Below are 24,632 nucleotides of genomic sequence, written 5' to 3'. Positions count from 1 at the left end.
AGGCGGTGAAGCCTCCGGAGCTGAACCCAGAGACGGAGAGCCTACCATCTCGTCGTTCCCCTGAGGGCCCAGATCCTCCAGTCCTGACTGAAGTCACCCCCACGCCTCCCAGTGACTCGCCTCCCGATCTGGAGTCTGTTGAGAAAAAGATGGATCGAGGTCGCTACAATTCAGTGGTAAGTATGTCATCTTTCGAGCAGTGTCTCTGCTGTTCTGACAAACTGGACCCTGTGCAGTTTAAAGAGGCCATATGAGAGGTGTGTTGTCCTCTATATTTTAGTTGAATGACTTAATGTTAAAGGAGAATGGGAGGGTTCTGTGCAAGCTCACCAATATTTTCTGAACATGAGAAAGTCTGTGTGCCTAAAGATTTGATGCAAGTTCAGAATAGTTATGCTTGATGCCATCACAAGCTATTCCAAAGCAATCTGTATTTAAAAAAATAATAGCTTTTAAAGCGTTTTTGTAGTAGATTTTATTATTATGTGTCCTTGTCTTGAATCCAAGACAGACCTGTGCTGTATAATGACAAATCAACATTGACAACTACGGCAGCTATGACCTTTCCACCAGTGTTCATCATCACTTCACTGTTGTAACAATCACTCTCTCTCTCTCTCCCTCTGTGTGTGTGTCTGGTCCTCATTTCTCTCCCAGCTGGAGTTCAGTGACGACATCGTGCGAATCGTTCAGACAGCCATCAACGGTGACGGTGGCCAGCCTGAGAGCAGGAAAGCCAACAGCATGGTCAAGTCTTTCTTCATTCGGGTAAGAACCTCAAATGGATTCTGGATCATATGGATCATTATCAGTCCTGTGGACACCACTGAAAACACAACGAAGTTACAGTGCACTCCACAGAAACTCTCACATTATACAATGGTAATGATCAGGGTTGGAATTTCATCATTTTAGGGGGACAGTTGCACACGTTTGGGTCACAACAGGCAGTTTATATGTTTGATGATGAGTTACACACATGCTCACACACACATGATTTTAAACACTCCAAAGAAGATCTGTGCAAGTGCTTCAGTAGGCTAATGTGAAAACTTCATTGCATGATTTCTGTTTCAGCAAATGGACCGAATCTTCCCATGGTTCAAAGTGAAGGAATCCAGGCTCTGGGAAAGGCAAAAAGTCTCTGCCAAGTGAGTGTCTGTTATTGCACCAAAGTCGGCACAAGAGGTTGTGCCGATTATGTAGTGTACCGTATCTAACTGTTGGGTGATTATCTCTTTTGACAAGTTGATTCTAGGGTACTTTTACAGTGTTATGATGGGATTGTTCTATGTCTTTAAAAATTAAGCAATTTTTGTACTTGCTGATGCATTTTGCACAACGATTTTGTTGTAATGACTGGACAAGTTCAATTCATAGCTCAAACTGATGTGAACAAAGCCTGAAAGGTAACAACCCTTAACAGGCAGTACTCTCAATCTAAATAATATTGTGAAGTGTGTGATGTTCCATTTTTTCCCAAACTTGCAGTGTGAGTTATGTTTGTAATTACAGGGAATACATTTCAAATGTAATACTCCTGTAACGTGAACCCGTCCAAAGAGTTTGGTGCAGTTCTTGAAAACTGCAGGTCTATAATTATTAAAATGAGGAGTAAGATGTGGTTTCTCTGGGAGAAGCTGCACAGTGCCATCATCTATTTATAGAGAGAGACCAAAAAGCAGTGAACTAATATTTATAAAATATGTGTGCTGACTGTACCAACTGCCTCGGAGTAAAATTAGTGGACATAACAACCAAGGGAATGATCAGGACGTGATCATCACGTTATCTTTTGAGGGATCATATCTACAAATCAGTGTAATTTTCAGTTTGGGAAATCACAGCTAAAATACCGTCTTGTCCATAACATCAGAAATCGAAAGAGACTCTTTTAAGAACTGAAGAATTGAGGGACTGAGTGGAGTAGATCGATTAAGTGGTTTTCTTTCAACATGCCTTATCTCAGGACAACGACTGTGCTTAAAGGTACCAATTAAGATTTAAAGCGGCAGTAATGAAATTGATTCCACAGTTTCTCAGATTTAATGAGCCCACTGGACAGCTTAGTGTTGAATGTAAGACAGTGAAAGATGACCAGAGGCCCATACACTCAGAGTAACACTGATTGATGTGGTTGTTTAAATATCTACTGATAAGAAAAAGTCGCCATCTATGTTTCTATGTGCTGTTTTGATTAACTAAAGGATACAGGATCAATGAAAGCAACTCCCCATCACTATTAGTTAGTTCAGTTTGTCTAAGCATGTGAGCAGTTACCTCAAACGTATCCATGGAGGACAGCGGCACTATTGATTAGCACATTTACATTAATGAATAATTAAATGGTCATATTGAATAATTGATGCTGTTTACAGAGATGAAAGGTGTATCATTTGACATTGTTAGAGGGAATTACTCAAAGCTCAAAGCCCCTTTTTTGTGAACCTTCCACTTAGTAATCAAATATCATATTTTTACTTCTGCATATTGGTTTAGTTTCCTCTTCCCACACACTCATTCACACTTTCTCACTCACTCACTCACTCACTCATTCATTCATTCACTAACTCTCTCAGTCACTCGCTCACCTATATTTAGATATCAGCGTTCCCAGACCATTTACTTTGCCTGTCCTTCAGGCATTGTGGGAGGCAAACCATAGCAGTGTCACATTTCACTTAAAGGCTCTTTGATACACATTTGTGGTTTCTTTGTGGTCTACTTGTCAGTTTGGTCTGATGCTTTATGTATCAGTGCTCCAGCCCAGGAAACCAATGATCCATCCAGTAGCCATCATTGGATGGATGCCTGTTATTAGTTGTCTTATTAAGTATGAGCCTTGCTTGACTTGGCAAAACTCCTTTGATGTGATTATATATTACTGCTCACATGGCTTTTTATGTCTACTTGGGACAAAATCCAGAGATACTCACAATCACTTTACATTTTGCCAAATCCTTGTTAGCACTGATAGGACGCTGATTAATAGTTCCTGTCTCTGTATGCCTTTGTTCCCCAGCAGTGGCCTTCTCCCGAATGCTGTGCTGCCTCCGTCCCTGGACCACAACTACGCCCAGTGGCAGGAGAGACAGGAGCTTTCCCGCACTGAACTCCCTCACCTCATGAAAAAGATCATCCCAGCTCCTCGGCCCAAGACCCCTGGTGAACCAGATTCTCCAGCCTCCCCTCCTCCTCTGCTTCCATCCCTTCCCCCGCCACCGCCACTCCTACCTGGTAAGGCAATCTGCAAATATTCTAATACTGACTTGCACACTGTTCTTGCGCATCTTGTCACTCACAGAATTTCTTATGAATTCTTCTCTTCAGATCGTGAAGATAGCCCAGAGCTCCCTCCGCCGCCAGGCGTAAATGATAACAGGCAATGTGTTCTGTGTCTGAAGTATGGAGACGAGAACACTAATGTGAGTCAGGAAACTGCTTGGATTTCTTCAACACAAAGGAGAATGACTGTGCCACTTGTAACATGCCTGTCTGTTTCAGGAGGGTGGCAGGCTATTGTACATCGGTCAGAATGAGTGGACCCATGTGAACTGCGCCCTGTGGTCAGCTGAGGTGTTCGAAGATGACGATGGCTCTCTGAAGAATGTTCACATGGCTGTTCTCAGGGGAAAACAGCTGGTAAGATACTGTATACATCACACGTTACCACTTTATTGTCAGTGTCTATTTTCAGGACAGATATTTACATTTACAAATGTTGCTTTTTATTCAGCGCTGTGAGAAGTGTCAAAAGCCAGGGGCCACAGTTGGCTGCTGCCTAACCTCTTGCACCAGCAACTACCACTTCATGTGTGCCCGCCAGTGCCACTGTGTCTTCCTGGAGGACAAGAAAGTTTATTGTCCAAAGCACAGGGACCTTATCAAGGGAGAAGTAAGAACATCTCATTATTTACTATATAATCAATAGCTCAGTAATGAATTAAGATGGCAGCCACCTTTAAAAAAGTAAGTTCATTTTTTTCAAACTTAGTCAGTAAATTATGTATGTCTACTATTTTTTCTCCAGGTGGTGTCTGGGTTTGAGGTGACCCGCAGGATCCTGGTGGACCTGGAGGGTATTCGTCTCAGGAGGAAGTGGCTGGCAGGACTAGAGCCTGAAAACGTCCACATGATGATAGGTAGGTCTGTCGCTGGAAAGTGACAAATGACCCTTTCTCCCCATTGTCTCTTGAATACTAATTTAAACACAATTGTTGCAGGCTCCATGACCATTGATTGTTTGGGGATACTGACTGAACTCTCAGACTGCAAACGCAAACTCTTCCCTGTAGGATACCAGTGAGTTTCTTTTTTCTTTTTCTTTTTCTTTTTCTTTTCTTTTTTTCCTTTTCTCTTATCTGAAAGTTTGGGCACTTTTTAAGTACCTCTATTATTATCCCTCCCTTCAATTAAATCTGATGGAGGATACTGACCTTTTTTTCTCTCTCCAGATGTTCACGGGTGTACTGGAGTACATTGGATGCTCGGAAACGCTGCGTGTACACCTGTAGGATACTAGTTTGTCATCCTCCAGTCATAGATTCTGACCTGAAAAACATGATGACTCCTGAGGAGAATCACACGATAGCACACAGTCCACCTCCCATAGCAGGTAAACTACAGAGAGTGACTTTATACATTTTAGACAGCTTTCAATCTGTTTTAGTACGTACCATAATTCCTCTCAGAATGGGCTTTTTGTTATGTTTCTGTACCCTAAAATGTCTGACCTTGTCTACACTGACTTGCAAACTATGACTAGCAAACATGGTAGTATGTGAAGTTTTGGAAAAGAAAACTGGACTCTGGACCGCTAGCACTGCATCAGCCACTGCTAGTAACAAGCTAGCAAACAACTTTAACATATAGAAGATGCTAACTACACCTACCAGTCTGAAACATCTGCTAATTTAGGTGCACAACAGATCCCTTATCTGAGTCAAACACCTATGCTCTTTCACTGGTCAACGTAGTGCAAGAAGCTAGTGGGTGGGGTGCAAGGGCCTGCGCTATTTGCATATTTGATTTTTTTTTTACCATTGTATGTGGGACAACAATACTAAACAAGCTATTGTTCATTGCAGAGTACTTTTGCATACTTATTTCATTAAATACAATTTTTAATCTGTTTTGTGTCAATTTCTCCTTCTGTCATATCTAGATTTTCCAGATCCATTTGAATCCCCAAGACGCTCTGACCCCCTTTCACCCGCCAACACCCCCAAACTCAGGGTTTACACCAGGAACCGACACCCCAGCTACCCCCCTTGTCAGCGCTCTCTAGGCCCCAGGCCCATGCCCTCTCCAGGTAAAACTATGCATTCCTTTATTTTTGGTTCAGTCCTGGCTTTTCACAGAGTCTCCATTTTAATTTCCATGTCTTTTGTTTTGTAGGAGGTACCTCTCAGCCCCAAAGCCATGAGATAGTGACAGTAGGAGACTCCCTGGTGAACCCCGGCATGCGGAATATTGACTCACGTCGCCACAGCTCCCCTTCTCTCTCTCCTCCTCCCCACCAGCTGAACAGACAGAGAGGGGTGACTTCCCCACCTCAGATTGTGTCACGACCCCTTACCTCACCCCCTCCCCTCATCCCATCCCCTGCCAGAGACCCCGAAAAGTCCAAACATCTCAGCAAAGACTCAACCAAGAGTCCAGTCCAGAGAGATGATGAAAGAGGTAGACTGTTCTCCACAGACAGAAACAGACAGCAATCAACCAGAGATCAAGGTTTGAGAGATGCAGACAAGGGGAGGGTGTCAAGTCTGGACCAAGCTTCTAAGGATTCTGACAAGAATAGATCATCTAGAGAACTTGGGCAAAAAGACTCTGACAAGGGAGAAATATCAGCCAAAGAGCAAGAAAAAAGGAGACCGTTGAGTAAAGACTCCTGTCTGAAAGAATCTGAGAGGGGTCGGCCGCTCAGTAGAGATCCCTCACGAGATTCAGAAAAGGGGAGGCATGTAATCAGAGACTCTGAGAAGGGGAGACAGGCAAGCAGAGATTCAAGCAATAGAGAAACAGATAAAAGCAAATCATCCTCTAGAGATCCCAGTTTTAAGGATATGGAAAAAGCTAGGTCTCTCAGTAAAGATGCAGGGCTTCGGGACTCTGAGAAGCAGAGACAATATAGCAGGGAAACAGGAAAAGACTCAGGCCAAGGTAAAGACAGACCATGTAGCAGAGACTCTGACAAGGGTAGACCTCCCTCTAGAGATTCCAGTTATAGAAGCACAGAGAAAAACAAAGACTCTGGCTCAGGGAAAGATAGCAACCCTGGCAGTCAGTCCAAACAGGCTGGCGGTGAGAGTAAGAACCCCAGACTGGCACCTGCAGGTTCAGGCCAGTCCTCCCCTCCTGTTGGCACTGCAGTTCTCACTGGTCAGCAGAGAGGTGGCAGCACCAAGCAGACGGACAAGCAAGGGAAACACGGAGGGAAAGACCAGGATATTTCTGCAAATGTGTTGCCTCGTCACCGGGCCACCCCCATCTCTAACATCACCCAGTCCAAGGATAAGCCCAGCTCAGGGAAGGAGAGTAGTGGCTCTGGAAATGTAATGCCAGCTTCACTCCATAAGGACTCTGTTGTTGGGAAATCTGGTTCCCCACAGTCTTCATTTCAGAAGTCCACTTCACGCAAATCAATCGATTACTCATCAGGTCCAGCTACAGCAGCAGCTATGAAGCCTGCGTGGCCGTTAAGGACACCTGCAGCAGAAGATGATGTTGTCAAGCGAGGCTCCATGCACCTGGCCTTCCCAGCTGCAGCCACAGCTGCCAAAGACAAACACCCCAAAGTTAAGACGACAGGCAGCAGAGAGGTGTCCAAAGACCGTGAAAGAGAAAAGACTCTCCAAAACAGCAACAGCAGCAACAAAATCCCCCTTCTCAACAATAATGCTAAAGCTACTGGCAGCACCAATGTACATGCTCCAAACCCCAGCTCTCACAACAGCAGTAATAGCAAAACTCCAGTGCTTGGAAACAGCACCAAAGCTCACAGGAAGCCCCAGGGGGAGAGGCTTGAAAACCAGGGAGGAGACAGGTCATCCTCAAAGAGCAGAGAAAATTACTCCTGTCCTGAGAGGAAGAACAGCTCCAGTCTGGACAACTTACAGCAGCTGCAGCAGGGTGCTTTAGCTCCAGAGAAAGGCGTGAAGGCTTCTTCCCAGTCTCACAACAAACCAACATCTAACCAGATGCCATTGTCCTCTAGAGATAAAAAGAGACCACTTAAACCCCCTACTGTAACTCAACTAAAGACTGATATAAAGACCGACCCTAATGGGACCAGCACTGTTGGTGGTATTTCTTCAGCCTGTCCCGCGACCACTACCTCCACTGCCTCTCCTGCCGGCCAGGGGAACCGTCGCTCTGCTTGCGCCGCCCTCTTCTCTTCACCTTCTGCTAGCAGCAGTGACAGTTCTGAATCTGACAACCAGACTCAGACAGAGGAGGAGGATTTGCGCAAGGAGCACTCGCACAGCGAGCTCCGAGACCACCACAGCCTCCTCAGTCAAGGCACGGAGGATGAGGGTGATGGCCCAGAAGACGACCACGACAGAGGCATGGATGACAAACATCACAAGGATGACAGTGACGGGTCGGGGTCGGCCAAACGGCGCTACCCTCGACGCAGTGCCCGCGCACGCACCAACATGTTTTTTGGCCTCACGCCTTTCTATGGGGTGCGCTCATACGGCGAAGAGGACCTTCCCTTTTACGGCAGCGGGGATGGAACCGGGGCCGTGGTTAAGAGGAGAACCGGCCGCAAGAAGTCAGCTGAGGGGCAGGTAGATGGAGCAGATGATATGAGCACCTCCTCTTCCTCAGGGGACAGTGGAGAGGATGAAGACAGCGGAATGAAACAAAGGGTTAAAGACCCCTACTACTATAATTTCACTCGAACAATAATTAACCCTGGTGAAGGCCTACCATCTATAGAAGGGATAGACCAGTGTCTTGGGAGGGGATCCCAGCTTCAGCGCTTTCTAAAAGACGAGGAGCAGCAACAGAGGGCTCAAGGAAAAGCTGAAGAGGACATGTTGAGTGCTCTGTAAGTACACACAATTATTTTGATAACTTAATTGTATTTGTGATTATTGTTTGTTGTCTCTAATCATCCGACATATTGTCTTTGCTGTGTTCGACAGGACCTTAGGCAAGCAGCGTATTGGCCAGCTTGACGGCATTGATGATGGCTCAGAGAGCGATACCAGCATCTGCACCACCAGCACCACCACCACCACTACAGCCACCTCCTCTTCCACGCCACATAAGAGCACCCCAAAGAGGAGGGGCCGGGAAAGGCACACTGAGAAACCTGACTCCCACGACTCGAGCAAGGAGGCGGACAACAGCAGTGGAGCCGTAAGTGGCAACACGCGGGAAGGCAGAAAGAACCAAAAAGAAAACTGTCTTCCTTTAGGAGGTGGGGTCAAGTCCCAGCCGCAGAGTCAGGGTCAGGATCCCCTCGAGGCCCAACTGTCCCTCAGCACAGACCTGCTTAAATCAGACTCTGACAACAACAACAGTGATGACTGTGGTAACATTTTGCCATCAGATATCATGGAGTTTGTCCTCAACACACCTTCCATGTCAATGCAGACTCTGGGTCAGCAGTCTGAGCCGTCCTCCTCAGAGCTACTCCTGGATGAGGGCTACGTTGGAGTGGATGTCAACCGGCCCAAAGACATTCTGTTTGATGACTTTTCCCAGCAGCTGCCCAGTGCTGAGAGCGGAGGTGTGGTGGAGAGTAGTGTGAATAGCTCCATATCTGTAGAGGAGCCATATCTTCCTTTGGAGCTGCCTTCTGACCTCTCTGTCCTGACCACACGCAGCCCTTCTGTCAACACCAGTCAGAACCACACTGCTGGGAGTCTCATCTCAGATACCTCAGACCGCACCATGCTGGGCTTGACCTCTGACCCGGAGACAATCCGTGGAGAAAAGAGTGGGGATAAGAAAAGAGCGGGACCAGGTGTTTCACCATCAGAGAATCAGCATGATGCTACAACCTTGGGAAACAGGGACACACAGGTCACAGAAGGTCACATGACTCCCGAGCAGTTCATTCCCAGCCCTGCCATTGGCCAGGTGGTTGAACCTCCAGGTAACCAGGATGTTCCCAGGAGGTCTGGTACTCCTGGCTTGCCAAGTTCACCCTCGCTGCCTCTTCAGGGTCAGAAGTACCTCCCGACAACAGCTGCAGCTGCGGGCAGCCCCAGTCCAGTTCCTGGCCCAGGACCATCCCAGGCTCAGGTTTCCAGCCCAGCAGTCATCAAACCAGGCCCTGACAAGCTCATCGTTGTTCATCAGCAGTTCCAGCCTCTCTACGTTCTTCAGACTGTCCCTAATGGTGTCGCCCAAAAACTTAGTGCCACAGGAGTGATGGACGCTAGCTCTTCAGCAGTGCTGAGCTCCATGACACTAACCACAGGGTTGAATACGGCTTTATCCACAGCCCAGCCAATATTTCCTGCTGGTGGCAAAGTCCTGGGAACCATGGCTCATGCTTCCCAGATTCACACCTTTACAGGAGCAACACAGACGGGCTTCCAGACTGGAATCCCCAGCTCCACCTCAGGGCTTCTTATTGGGTTGCCCCACGACCAGTCCCAGATCCTGGTCTCAGAGGCTGGTCGGCACGAGCTGGGTCCCAGTGTAGCCATAGTGTCCAATCCCTCCTCCCTCACTTCTTCCCAGACTGTCCTCGCTTCAGCTCACGGAAAGAAGAGGCAAATCTCTCGTCTTCAGCCAAGAAAAAGCAAAAAGTTAGCCCGCTCCCGTAGCCAGCCTACTCTGGCCCCGTCTGAAGTGGGCCCTCCCAACATGACCCTCATCAACCTGTCTCCCCCTCAGATTACTGCTAGTATCTCTGGCCAAACTGGTGGCCTGGTTGAGTTAAGCACACTCTCCACTTCTCAGCGCAAGGTCCCAAATATTATCAAGAGACCAAAATCAGTTATGTACCTGGATCCCACTACCCTCATCCAGCAGAGGATTTCCGGTACCGCCCAGCCTGGTATCCTGGGCCACGAATCCTCCACTCACCTTATACCTTGCACAGTCTCTGGTTTGAATCCCAGTCAATCAGTGCTGAATGTTGTGTCTATGCCCCCTAGTGGTGCTACTGGCCTTCTTGCACCAGGTTCGGTCTCCCTCTCCACTCCTGTCCTCAGCACAACTGAGATCACAGGGTCAATTAGCAACCTCCTGTTCAAAGCAGGTCCACATGGCTTGGGCCTGTCAGATCAGCCAATGGTCCTTCAGTCAGCAGGTGCTCCTCTGATGTCACAGCTCAGCTCCTCTGTGCAGACAAGTATAGCCAGCAACATCTGCGTCCTGCCCTCCCAACAGACTATCAGCATGGCTGTCAACCAACACGGTGAGACAGAAGTTAGTAATATCCACTTACAGCATCAAACTCAGCCTATTAACAGAGACTCCAGTCCAAACACCACTGTAACTTTAGCCACCTCACTAAGCCCTGCCAAGGGACGTGTTGTCGGAGTGTTCACCCAAACACAAACCTCCATGCACTCCCAGAGAAGTAGAACAGCTCCCATCTCCAGGTCATCAGAGCAAAGGCTGCATAACTCCAACACTTCAGGAGCAGAGAAGGGAAAACAGAAAGCAAAGAGGAGCAGACAGAGTTCAGACATAACCAACGTGAAGAAGCTCAAGGCTACTCAGGCAGAGGAGCATCACAGCAACCCTGCAGGACGACATCACTCCAACCCAAGGTGAGATGGTTATTATTTTGGCTGCTTGAGATGTATTGTGTTTGCGGTTTATTCCTATTTACATTATTAATGGGAAGAATTAGCAATAACCTTCTCAGAGATGTTCAGCGTAATGGAGGGAGCAGAATTTTCTTTTTTCTTTAATGACTTATTGTGGTCCTCCACTATCACATTACATTAATCACAATTATATGGTATATTCATGCTGATGACGAAGTACGTTGACATTTTTGTGAATGCCACACGGTGTTGCGTGTAAGCAAAAAAAAAATTTCAGTTGCTGACTTCTGTAATTGTGTTTGGTTAGTGCACAGAGAAGTGAAGTGTCGCACCTTGACGGAATCTTTAACTCCCAATTGTTGCCTAAAGCAGTTGTGCATAAAATGTATTCCCATTATGAACCTCTCTTATCGTCTTGCAAGCAGTTCCAAAGAGCTGAGCTCCCCTGAACCCATGGACACTGGCAAGCCCGCAGAGAAGGCAACCAACAAGAGGTGCGGAGTCATCCATACTAGGTGCCCATTTTCATACTTAACATAAAGGAATACTAATACCTGCCTCCAATCTTTTCCAGTGTGCTTGGTAAAAAGAAGACATCTGAAGGTCCTGTGTTACCGGGGAAATTAGTGGGGAAAGACAAACCATCTACAGCTGGCGGCACAGGGTCTTTTCCTGTGACTTCACCACCCGACCAAGACGGCAACAGCAGGGATACGGGTCTGGATAGCAAACCCAAGAAGGGCATCATCTTTGAAATCTGCAGTGAGGATGGCTTCCACATCCGCTGTGAGAGTATCGAAGGTGAGAGAAAAAGTCTAAATCTTTAATCATTTATGTTTCTGTGCCTATATGCCTTCGGCAAAAGGTCCTATAATGTGTTTTTAAAGTTTATCGAGCTATAATGAGTTGTTGTGAAGCTTTTAGACTATATTTTAAATCCAGTCATTAAATCCACCTTACTCCCTGACTGAACTAATGAATCAGTATAATAACAACATTTGCATAAAGGTTACATTTCACATATAGAAGATAAATGTATTCATATAAAGGTGATAAAGAAGATAAGAATAAGAGCTGTTGATACAGTGTGCATGAAATACTGAGCTGACCTTTCCGAACATTACAGAGGCTTGGAAATCCCTGACTGATAAGGTGCAGGAAGCTCGCTCCAATGCACGACTCAAAGAGCTCTCCTTTGAAGGTGAGGCATCACTCTGACAACGCCACAACCAAATAAGAATGGATGTATGGAAATGTATATGCAAACGATTAATTGTGGGCCCGTTCATTTGCTTCTGGCAGGTGTGAATGGACTGAGGATGCTGGGAGTCGTCCATGAGGCAGTGGTCTTCCTGCTCGAACAGCTTTACGGCTCCAGGCACTGTCGGAGCTACCGTTTCCGCTTCCATAAACCAGAGGAAACCGACGAACCTCCCATCAACCCTCATGGGTCGGCTCGAGCAGAGATCCACCACAGGTTAGGAAGGGACCCACACACATCTACATCTCTGTAGGGTGCTCGGTTTTGGAGTATGCACCACCTAGTTGTTCCATCGCAGGACCATGATGCAAGAAGAGAACGCTGTTACGCCACAGTACGATGTAGCAAACAGACACACTATAAATACTGTATCTCATACACACTGGTGATAAACAACCCAGGAAAAGACATCTGTGTGTTTCGTTAATGATTCATTGGACAATAGGATAACCTCTCTCTGGCTTTAATGCTTCTGAATAGAAAATTGGTTTTAATCAAACCTGTTCTGGATCTTGTGCTGTTGTCTTTCTGACTGCTGTCTATTTCTTCTGTTTGCCTTCCAGAAGGTCTGTATTTGACATGTTCAATTTCTTGGCCTCGAAACACCGCCAGCCTCCTGAGTACAGGCCGCAAGAAGACGATGACGACGAAGGGCAGCTCAGGACTGCCAGGTCAGTCAGCGGCCACAAATATCTCTTGTTATTTTAACACAGTAAATACAAATACAATACTGACTTTGTGCTGATGCAACACCTGAATGCCCCCTGTGAAGATTTACATTTACATTACAAGATCAGTGAAGGATTATTTTATCTAACATTATCTTATCTCATCTTATTATATGAAATGGAGAGTTAACAGTTCTAAATAGGGACGCTCCGATCGATCGGCCGCCGATCATTATCGGCCGATATGGACCCTAAACAGGTTGATCGGCGATCAGTCAAAGTGCCGATCAGAAAAGCCGATCGCATATTTATATATTTTTATTACCCGAGACTGTTTTTCTGCGCCTGACGCAGGGTGGGAATTTCGTGGCCGATGGCCTGTCAAAGTTCTAGTGTAAACAACGCTAGTGACGTGTGGTGGGCTTTTATCAGCCACCCTCGTGCGCACAGTCGGCTCGTCCCGTGTCTGTTGATCAGAGCGCTGCTCTGCTGGGATTGTTCCAAAATACAAAGTGCGCAACTTCGCGAGCCGCACAGGTGAAGTTTCAACATCACATGCAAGAACGTCAGCCGTTCATCAGCTTAATTACAGCCACCCGAGTGGAGCTGAGCGAGCGGGCAGTGGAAGCACACAGCGGCATTTTTATTATTAAAGTACGCTCCGGTTTCCGTCCCGTTCCGCTCCGGTGTGCGCACATGTTTGTAGTCAAAACGAGCGTAGCTGAACGAGCAAGTGGCCAGAATCCTGCTGTGTCCTACACAGTCATCGACAGTATGTTCAGTCATAAAACGGCTCTATTATTATTATTATTATTATTCTCCCATCCATTCTGTGATTGGTGATTGGTGATCGGTATCGGCCGATTTGTGATTTCTGTGATTGGTGATTGGATCGGCCCCCAAAAATGCTGATCGGAGCATCCCTAGTTTTATTCATTTTTTTTTCTTAATGCATTGCCAAAATGTATATGATCGGGAAAAATTATCGGGAATGATCGGAATTGTATCGGGAGAAAAAAAAAGTGATCGGATCGGAAAATATCGGGATCGGCAGATACTCAAACTCAAACGATCGTGATCGGATCGGATCGGGAGCAAAAAAACGTGATCGGGACAACCCTAGTTCTAAAATATCATTTTTGTCAAGATTGTCTCGTAAGACCAAAGTTGGGATGTCACTTACAGTACATCTTGCTTTTGATATCCCTACAGGCTTTAACCAGCAACTAACTGGGTCATTTTTCAGTCCAAAAGCAACACATTGATGTAAATTACAAGAGGCACTTTTCTTGCTCTGTTTACTCATTGAGCTTTACTGCCGCATTACGAAGTGCTTTATCCATTCAGTTTTAATGTTTTGTGTTGCAAACCTCTTATATTTAATTTGCTGAAGTTTATTGTCACATTTTAATCAGGGTGCAGGTTACAAAATCGTCCAGCAATCCGTTCCCAATCAGCCGATACTCAGTCCAAACAGTTCTCTAAAGGCTGATCAGAAGAGTCAATCAGATGATGCATTGGTTCTGAATTACAATGTTTTCAATAGTCATTTTTCTGCTCTCAAGCCTGATCTTTAATTCTCTGGTGTCACAAAATGAATGATCATCCCTTACCGTAGCATTTATTTCTGTTGCAGGCGTGCCTCCATGGAGCTACCACTGGCTGTGAGATTCAAACAGCTCAAGGCCACCTCTAAGGAAACCGTTGGAGTCTACAGGTTAGATCAGTGGTGCTTAAACGTTTCCTTTAGCCCGTTGTCATCTGCGTATTTATAGTGGTCTAAAGACCTGGGAGACTGGTAAGGGTTGTTGGTGGGCGCAACATTTACTGCAGGATAGTATTTACTGATGCATGTTGGATCTAATGAATACAATGCAGGAAAATTACATTCAGAGAGTCTGTCTTCACAGGAAATCATCCTTTTTGTGTTTGATGGTTATCTATTTGTGCTTGACAACTTAACTGCAGTGTTCCATCAGAAAATTACTTTTTTTCTCTCATTCACCACACTGCTGCGCTGTCTCTCTGTACTGCTCACACTATCTCTCTCTCCTTTTCACTGTCATTTTCTTTTAAAAATAAGTTAGAAAGCAGACAGAAAAGCCTAACCTTGCTTTTAATGTTTCCAAACAAAGAGAAATGCTCTCCTCTCATTCTAAAATGGTCCTAAGTCGATGCAAGAGTACTACCTTTTTTTATGAATGAAGCAGTGCACGAGTTGAATCTGTGTGTGTGTGTGTGTGTGTGTGTGTGTGTGTGTGTGTGTGTGTGTGTGTGTGTGTGTGTGTGTGTGTGTGTGTGTGTGTGTGTGTGTGTGTGTGTGTGTGTGTGTGTGTGTGTGTGTGTGTGTGTGTGTGTGTGTGTGTGTGTGTGTAAACCTCACCTCTAAGAGTTCCAGTATTTTCAGAAAGTTGTGGTCAGTTCCTCTAAAAGTTCCTAGTCCCTTTTTAAGAAAAGACAGCAGTGGCTTTTGTGACATTAGCTGTTGGATTTCTCTGCTCACCATTCACAATGACCTATGTCGTTTATAATGTTTTGATCTGTTGTGCTTGTCCGTTACCAAGTATAATCTTTGAAAGTTAAATTACTTTTATTCCGTTTCATCACAACTATTTATTGTTTGTCAAAATTAACTCTACACTTTCAGCTCAAGAACTTTGACAAACTTGGATTTGTAAGAAAAGACAAAACAAAGCCTTTAAATCCACATCTGTCTCTCTCGGCAGGTCTCCCATCCACGGCCGAGGTCTGTTCTGTAAGAAAACCATCGATGCAGCGGAGATGGTCATTGAGTACTCTGGAAATGTCATCCGCTCTGTCCTCACTGACAAACGGGAGAAATATTACGATGGAAAGGTGAGATTTAGGAAATTAACTTTGAGATTAAAGTGACCCAAAAAGTATTGAGCCTATAAAATAATAGATTATATACATGAACTATAAATCCTCTGTCTTTCTTTCCTCAAAGGGGATCGGCTGTTACATGTTTCGTATCGATGACTATGAGGTGGTCGACGCAACGGTGCATGGCAACGCCGCCCGCTTCATCAACCACTCCTGCGAGCCCAACTGCTACTCCCGGGTCATCACCGTAGACGGCCAGAAGCACATCGTCATCTTTGCCTCTCGCCGCATCTACTGTGGGGAGGAGCTCACCTACGACTACAAGTTTCCCATCGAGGACGCCAGCAACAAGCTGCCCTGCAACTGTGGCGCAAAGAAGTGTCGCAAGTTCCTCAACTGATATCTGAACGATTTAAAAAGAGGATTTCTAGTCTGTTGAGCAGCAGTGCCACGGTGGTCTGAGGTCCCCCCCCTGCTGGGGGTTTGCCGTGGCACTGGCTCCCATGGGTCCGCTCCACGTAGGGTCGCCACTGCCGACAGAGTACAAGCTTCGTCAGTGCTTCTGCTGCTGGCGTTGACAGAACACAGTAGAGGCAGCGGCTGTACGTACGGGGAGGGCCGTATTGGAGGAGGGGCCACTTGTAGAAATTCCAACATACTGTGCCTCCTTTTGTCTCATTTACATTTGGCACGGGAAGTTTCACCTTCAGAGGTGAGTTATGAAACGGTTCGAGCCTTCACAGCATTGCAATACAACAATAACTTTAATTTACATTTGGATGATAAAGTTACCCCTTCATCATTTTTTTACATTGGCCCATCCTCCTTAATTTTCTAGAAATATGTAATGGTCCACTAATGCTGAGATGTGAACATAAAAGGAAAAAAAAATTCAAAGAACTCGGTTCCATTTTACACCAAAGTGCAATTTGTTGAAGGGACTTGGAACAGTAATTTTACTAGAAAGAAAAATTAGAAACTTAGAATATTTTTTTTCTTCTTGGTTTGTTTTTTATAAATCTCAGTGTCGGCTGTTATTGATGCACATCTCCCTGTGTGAATGTGCTCTGATGCCTCCGGAGCCGTTGTGATTTACTGAACCTTCCCCTGACCGGGCTTTTTAAAAGCTTGTAGATGTGTACATTTTACACTGTAAATAGGAGCTGCTTGTGAATGAGCAGCCTGATCAGAGCTGTACAGGTGGAAACTCTAGGGGGAGCAGTGGCCACAGAAAGGAAGAGAGAAGCAAAAAGAGACAGGCAGGTAGAAATGTAGATTTGTTTAAAAAAGCAAAAGGTTATTTTTGTCTGTTCGTGTAAAGGGTGATATCTGAGGTCGATACCATCCGTTGTACTTAAATGGACTTCTGGTCTGACAGCTTGGTAGCTACGTAGACATGTTATTGATGGGATTAAGCCTCTGGCCTGACAGAGCGAGGCAGCTAGAGATTCTGGTGGACTGACAGCCAAGGGACTGGAGAACCCTACTGATGTGCTTTAGTAGACATATTTATAATTGATTATTTGGAGCTGTGATCCACAAACAGCCGTGGATCTTACAGAAACATACCGACGCACGCATGCTGTTGTTATTATCAGAACGGTTTTTGGTAATTATATAAGCTCGACTTTTGAATCGCGTTTCCAAATTACAGCAGCAGAGAGAACCAAACATCACGCCCTTGAATTGAATTTTCACACAGCTTGTTTTCTTCTTGGCCTGTTGTGATAACCATTACTATGGAAAATGTTTTGTTTTAAAAGAAATTTGTATTAAGTCTTTTAAAGTCATGTCTTGTTATTTTTTTTATTATGGACAGGGAAATATCATGCTTGCTTTTGAAAAAACAAATGTAAATAATGTATATTTTTTTACAAAAAGACTTACAAAGCACTCACTAGTGAATAGCACTTAATGATGGTATTTATATTTTTAAGAAATCGTATTTATTTTATTGCCATTTTTGTAGGAAATAGAGGTTTACAAACACTAATGCTTGGTCTCTATGTTTTGTATCCCGCTGCCTTTTCAAAGCTGTTTTTTGTTGTAATTTTCTTTTCTTTTTTTTCTTCTTCTTTTTAAAAAATTTGTAGCCTGAATGTTTTCTTTGATTCCAAAGACTGACACTGGTCTGTGGCTTGGTCCCATTGAGTTCAGTCCACCAGTAGCTCTTTTATCTATCCCGGGCCGTTTGGTCAGAGTTGACTTTTTTTATTGTTCCAGTTCTAGCTGGCAGTATGGCAGTCATGTGAACTATTATTATGCACTTGAGAGAGTTAAGATTGTTGATCCATAGCAGATATCTCCTCTCTCCAGCCTTATTGTCTCCACACCACATCACACCGAGAATCAAGTCCACTCACAGGCTGCTGCTACCAGGCAGTCTTTCCCAAACGAGTCGTTTTCCCCCTTCTTGTCACAAATCAACCACGGGTCGACGGGCTCGCAGCCGGGTGGCACACGTGTCAAATCCAACAGGAGTCCCATCAAACCGTTTTGTCCCTCTGCCGACGTAAAATAAAGAGGTGCCTTCATTTTAATGCTCCCAACAGCATTCGTCACATCCGTTTATTTAAACCACTTAATCCTGGTGACCGCTCGTCGATGCTCACCAGCGTTTAGAAGTCACTTTTTACTCCCTCCGTCACTCTCCTCGTGGTTTGCCTTAGTTGTAAACGAGCATGCCTCGTCTCTCTTACAAGCCTTCATTTCCTGGAACCGAAATATTTGATTTGACTGTTTAGACTGACTGGTTCCACTATGCGACTCAAGTGGATGACTTTTTGTTTTTGGTCCCTTTTCTTTAATTTAATTTATTGCTGACTTTGTTATCACCTAAAGGCCGTTAGCAGTCCCCCGCTGCTCCTTGTTGTTGTGAACTGAAACAAAAAAATAATATGACCCACACACGGTTTGCACTTTAGCTGTGAAACACAGGCACTGAATAGGCATAGGAAAACACTTTCTCCAGGCGGATAATGCAACTCCCAATGCTGAAACCACAAGCACAGGTAGTCACTGAGAATCATGTGTGTGTCAGGCCCAGATGTAGAAACTGGTTGGTCGTCTTGGATTGGTGTTGATGACTCCTGAAAGTGTCGTTTGAGGCTCTAGCCAAGTGCACTTGACTCTTCTTCTGCAACAAAGTGAAGGCAGGGACCACGCCAGCAGCCCTCTCCTTCCTGAAGGTGCAGCGTGTACGAACCCCGGCCGTGCTTTTCCATTTTGGGGCTCAAGACCAGACGCCCTAACAAACCCAGACAGACTGGCCGGCCTCGCGGTCGTACAGCTGCACCTGCATCGGGCTCGCTGAGTTCAGCTGCTAAGGTCAACAATGAATGTATATTCCTCCTCCTCCTCCTCTCACCTGATGATGTTGATACTTTGTCGGCTACATTTTGTTTTTCCGTTCTCGCGTCAACCATCCCTGGTAGAAATACGGACGATGTGTAGATACGACCTCAAACTGGGCAGCAGTTTTCATTTCAGCGCTGGGAATAATACCGAAGTGTGAACAGCAGTGGCGTTTCTGTCTGCAGGACAACAGCTTCTTACTGGGTTAGCTCAACACTTTACGCTAGCATCGGTGATAACACATGTTGCTGATGCCAAGGGCTCTGTCTAGGCTCTCACTTCATGAGATCCACTCCTGAATTTTCAGTGAACAATAAGTCATTTTATTTCACTGTTCGGCGTCGTGTATACAATAAGGATATGGTCTCCGTTGTTTCTTTGGACTTCATTTTACCACGCCACACCAGTGGCTCTTCTCCGTCGTTATCTGTAATTATAGTATAAATACATAACAATATTATACGGAAACATGCATAGTAATTTCTTGTACTTTAGTATCTATACAATATATGGAATGGACAGACAAACTTAGTTACAGTAGCAAAACAGCAGATTTATAACGGTTAATAGCAATGTTTCAATGTACTCTATAATGGTTTTGTGTTACAGTACTATCAGATGAAACTAACGTGCATCATTCTTTTTGTATATTGATATCCAGTACCAATTTTGCTGTGCCTGTGAGCGTTCCTCCGCCAGCGAGGAGCACTGCAGTTTTTCTTTTCATTTTCTTTCTGGAAAGAAAACGGTTTTTATGTGATGAGAAATGTAACTGTATTAATTGTTGTGAACTTCTTGAGGTCAGACATTTTTGTCCCCCCGGTTATTGTAGTGAATGTTTTTTTTTTTTTTTTTTTTCTTCTTTCTTTCTTTGTATGTTTTAACAGGGATTGTTTTTTTTTTAAGACGGCTTACTTGATGTGGTATAAATTAAGAGTTTGGTTTGTGGAGACTGACCTTGAGTTTTAAACATCCCACCAAAACGGTGTTTTTCCATTGTGGAAAACCTCTCATGTCTCCCCGACGACCTCTCTCTCCTCCGAAGCTTTGGTTGTACTTATCATGTACTGTTTTATTTTTTTTTAATAGAAAGTCATAATGCTGAGATAATGCTGATGTTGAAAACATTTAATTTATTTATTTTGTGCAACATCCACCCTGAATTGTTGTTTTACAAGTCAAGGTTTAGGAGAGGTCTGAAGAGTACGTAACATGTATTTGTAATTTTCTAATTGTTTCTTGTATAGAAGTTATCAGCCTAGACGGGACGTGGTGTCACAGAGGGAGCGGACAGTAGGACACACAAACAAAAGAGGGATTGTGGATCACCAACAGGCTCGTTTCTTATGCCTTGATTATACCTTTGTCTTATCAATATTCCGCCTGCTCTCTAATAATAACGGTATTCATGAGTTCAACAGTCACATTTTCTCCCGTTTCAACAGTGTTCTTTCAATACACATCAACGAAATGAAGGAAAACCACCACAGTGAAAATAGACCACAAACTACTTGGTTGAATGTATAATTAGGAAACAAAAAGTTGTACATAAGTGTAAAAAGAAAAGTTTCTAATCATGTTTATTTTCTATGCACTTTTTTATTTAAGTGATAGTTTAAATAATAAACATGTCTCCTTTACTCTTTGTTGTGTCTTGCTTCGTTTACTGCATTGAAAAAAACAAAAACATGTTGACTATTTCTAGAAGAGAATCGATCTGGGAGGGACTAAGATTAACATAGAAGTCCTCCGTTTCATTAAGACATGGAAGTGAACTCAAGATTGCAGAATTACTTCCTTAAACTTAGCTACTGCTCTATCCGATAGACACCGAGAGTAGTAGCTTTTTCCTAGAGGAGGGAAGTCCAGCAACAATAATTAAAAGGTTATCAAGTAATGGTCAGATAAAGAAGAGTTTTGAGGAAAGATGATTAAGTTTTCGATTTCAACGCCATAAGATAAGACGAGGTCGAGAGTGTGGCTATGACAGTGGTTTCTGTACACTCTGACTGAAGCCAATAGAATCTATTAAGGAAGTAAATGCTACACTAAGGCTGTCATTTACAACGTCCACATGGACATTAAAATCCCCCACAATAATAACTTTATCTGATTTAAGGACTAAACTTGATAGAAACTCAGAGACTTCAGATAGGAATTCAGAGTATGGACCAGGAGCACGATACACAATAACAAACAGAATTGGCTGATTGTACTCCAGTTTGGATGTGAAAGGCTGAGAATCAGGCTCTCAAATGAGTTATAATTTAGTTTTGGTTTCAGATTGATTGACAGGCTAGAATAAAAAATGTCTCTAACTCCTCCTCCACGTCTGCTCCCTCGAGATATATGAGTATTAATATGGCTGGGAGGACTAGCTTCGTTGAAGCAAACAGTCTTCATCACGCAGCCAGGTTTCAGTCAGGCAGAATAAATCAATATGATTATCTGTTATTAACCCTCGGGGCACTTTGGGGGACCGTTTGGGTACTTTTGATTTTGATTATCAATATCTCTGTCAGTTTAACGCCTACCTTTCTGAAACTTTTCCAAGGATTGTCTTTTAATTTTTAAAACATTTTTTTTTCATCCACTTGATTGCAAGATGTATAGAATATACCATAAAAAAATTCCCACACCTGCCACCGTGGCAGGCCCCATTAACTCCCATTATAAAACCATAAAATTTGCTTTTTTTGACATACTGTGAAACTGTCATTTTTTTCAAAGCCAGCATCAATGTGACTTCCCAAGCCTCTCCCTTCAAAATAACAGAAAAAAAGGTTTGAGATGTGCTGACTTCCTCAAACCACTGGGGACAGTAGAGCTAACCACACACAGTTTCAATGGAGAGGACTGGTTGTCTTATCCTGCAGAATGCATGACAGTGAAGAGGCTGAAATCCACAAAAATGGTCTTAGTGTGTTGGAATTAATATAAAAGAGTGGTGTGAATGTGTTTGAGAATAAATTGTGTGTGTGTGTGTGTGTGTGTGTGTGTGTGTGTGTGTGTGTGTGTGTGTGTGTGTCTGTGTGTGTGTTTGTGAAAATGAGCTCTTCACAGGCAAATAGAGATTTGTGCATGTCTTTAATTCTTGATCAAAAGAGAGACTCCCCTGCACTGTTGGCTGTGTGGTATAAAATATCATTGCTGTTGCTTCTCTGAAGTCTGCACAAATAGTTTGCAGCCTGGTCAGACTGGTCATTTGTCCAACAGACAGCAGACAGTCATGAGGAGCAGCCTGAGATCAGAGCACAGTGTCACAATAGGAGCCTAGTTCGTATTCTGCAAAATGCATGACCAGAACGGCTCAAATATGGTTTGGGTGTGTTGGGATTGATATAAAAGAGTGGTGTGAATGTGATTGATTGTGTGTGTGTGTGTGTGTGTGTGTGTGTGTGTGTGTGTGTGTGTGTGTGTGTGTGTGTGTCGGTCTGTGAAATTAAATTCCGATTTGTTTATGTTTTTGTTTCTTGATCAAAACAGACCCTCCTCTGGAGTATTGGCTGTGTGGTTTTACATTTACATTTAGGTCATTTAGCAGATGCTTTTGTCCAAAGTGACTTACAAGTACATTTGTCAAAAGAAAGAAACAAAGAAACCACAACATATCATTGCCGATAAAGTAAGAGCTAAAAAATAGTCACCACTGAGGACCAGAACAGAGAAGAGTCTGGACTTTGTTGAGCAACATTTGTTTGATTTCAGCGATGGTGGTACCAGCCGGCCAGCTGAAGTAGAGGAGCGAAGTGCTCACCTCAGGGCGTGAGGTTTGACCAGTGTTTGGAGGTAGATGGGTGCCGTTCAATTGATGGCCCTGAAGGCCAGTGCCATCGTCTTGAATTGGATGCGTGCTGCAACAGGGAGCCAGTGGAGGTCACGGAGGAGTGGGGTCAAATGGTAGAATTTGGGTAGATTGAAGATCAGGTGTGCTGCAGCGTTCTGGATATGCTGCAATGGTTTAGTCGCAGAGGCCGGGAGTTCAGCCAGGAGAGAGTTGCAGTCGTCAAGGCGGGAGATGACCAGTGCTTGGACCAGGAGTTGCGTTGCATCCTTTGTGAGGAAGGTCCGAATCCTGCGGATTGTAGAGGGCAAATCTGCAGGATCGGGCCACAGCAGTGATATTGGGGGTGCAGGATAGTTGGTTATCCAACAGAGAACAGAATTTGGACATTCCATGTGACCTGAAAGGTGCGATTTGATGATGTGAACCAGGTTAGAGCAGAGTCAGTGATGCCAAGTTCAGCCAGGGTGGAGAGGAGGATTTGGTGGTTGAATGTCGAATGCAGCAGACAGGTCGAGGAGAATGAGAACGGAGGAGTGGGATGAGGCTCTGGTGTCTAGCAGGGACTTGGTCACTGTGAGGAGGGCCGTCTCAGTGGAGTGAGCAGTGTGCCAGGCACATTTGAATCCACTATGTGAGTTCTGTTTATAAATATGCTATGGTAGAATGTTATTGTTTCCATGTGTTTTGTGTAAATAGTTGTCCAGTGTTTATGAAGTCAGTGTTATAATATGTTATAGTGTTATTGTGGATGTGATATCTTTTACTTGTTTTTGATGTTGACAGTTTTTGACTGTAAATCTTTTGAAAATATTGCACATTTTGTGTTTTTTTTGCATAGAAATTAGGCATTTTTGTATGAAAAAAGGGCCTAAAACATAAAATAATAATACTAAGCTTTATAACTATTGTTAGGTCTGAAATTGTTGAAAAGGTTGATGCAGTGAAAGGGAAAAAAAATATTCATTTATTCATTTTTTATGACACTTTTATGAGAGGGACCCGATTTGGGCCCGAAGTAACAGGTGTAAGTTTTTTGGAAAAACCTCTAATGTCTCCAAAAATAATAATGCATCAAAAACAATGATGTTATCAAATTTTGACCTAGTCAAGGCTGTAATAACTTCATCCCCAATAATCCTCTTTGCACCTCATTTTTGGAAAATATTGCATATTTTGTGTTTTTTGCATTTAAATTACACATTTTTTGTATGAAAAAAGGGCCTAAAACATAAAATAATAATAATTATTATAATAAGCTTTATATCTATTGTTAGGTCTGAAGTTGTTGAAAAGCTTGATGCAGTGAAAGTGAAAAAAAAAATTCATTTTTTATGACACTTTTATGAGGGGGACCCCATTTGGGCCCGAAAGTAACAGGTGTAAGTTTTTTGAAAAAACCTTAATGTCTCCAAAAATAATAATGCATCAAAAACAATGATGTTATCAAATTTTGACCTAGTCAAGGCTGTAATAACTTCATCCCCAATAATCCTCTTTGCACCTCATTTTTGGAAAATATTGCATATTTTGTGCTTTTTGCATTGAAATTAGACATTTTTTTGTATGAAAAAAGGGCCTAAAACATAAAATAATAATAATTATTATAATAAGCTTTATATCTATTGTTAGGTCTGAAGTTGTTGAAAAGCTTGATGCAGTGAAAGTGAAAAAAAAAATTCATTCATTCGTTTTTTATGACACTTTTATGAGAGGGACCCCATTTGGGCCCGAAAGTAACAGGTGTAAGTTTTTTGAAAAAACCTTAATGTCTCCAAAAATAATAATGCATCAAAAACAATGATGTTATCAATTTTTGACCTAGTCAAGGCTGTAATAACTTCATCTCAAATAAGCCTCTTTGCACCTCATTTTTGGAAAATATTGCATATTTTGTGTTTTTCGCATAAAAAGTACACAATATTCGTGTGAGAAAAAGGCTTAAAAACAGAAAAAAAAATTAAAAACTAATA

General features: G+C 43.7%; 2 protein-coding genes across 2 annotated transcripts in view; one reads left to right on the top strand and one right to left on the bottom strand.

Annotated features, from left to right (window-relative positions):
- kmt2a (lysine (K)-specific methyltransferase 2A) overlaps positions 1-20,515 on the top strand; it is a gene marked incomplete at its 5' end in the record, with an annotated part of 39,864 nt that extends 19,349 nt beyond the window's left edge. Inside the window, 21 exon segments of the mRNA XM_084018615.1 lie at positions 3-176; positions 658-768; positions 1,078-1,151; positions 3,023-3,237; positions 3,331-3,425; positions 3,505-3,642; positions 3,737-3,895; positions 4,031-4,142; positions 4,224-4,302; positions 4,455-4,615; positions 5,165-5,311; positions 5,398-8,059; positions 8,157-10,748; positions 11,174-11,242; positions 11,323-11,549; positions 11,875-11,949; positions 12,051-12,225; positions 12,573-12,680; positions 14,314-14,394; positions 15,404-15,533; positions 15,646-20,515. Of these exon segments, the coding sequence (XP_083874741.1) occupies positions 3-176; positions 658-768; positions 1,078-1,151; positions 3,023-3,237; positions 3,331-3,425; positions 3,505-3,642; positions 3,737-3,895; positions 4,031-4,142; positions 4,224-4,302; positions 4,455-4,615; positions 5,165-5,311; positions 5,398-8,059; positions 8,157-10,748; positions 11,174-11,242; positions 11,323-11,549; positions 11,875-11,949; positions 12,051-12,225; positions 12,573-12,680; positions 14,314-14,394; positions 15,404-15,533; positions 15,646-15,921 (7,860 nt within the window). The 3' untranslated portion in view covers positions 15,922-20,515.
- psph (phosphoserine phosphatase) overlaps positions 1-24,632 on the bottom strand; it is a 178,342-nt gene that overhangs the window by 73,054 nt on the left and 80,656 nt on the right. The window lies entirely within an intron of this gene.

This window comes from Eutrigla gurnardus (genome assembly GCF_963514095.1).
Source record: "Eutrigla gurnardus genome assembly, chromosome: 10".
Classification (NCBI taxonomy): domain Eukaryota; kingdom Metazoa; phylum Chordata; class Actinopteri; order Perciformes; family Triglidae; genus Eutrigla; species Eutrigla gurnardus.
The sequence above is the reverse complement of the archived record's forward strand: the minus strand, read 5'-3'. Positions and strand labels throughout refer to the sequence as shown.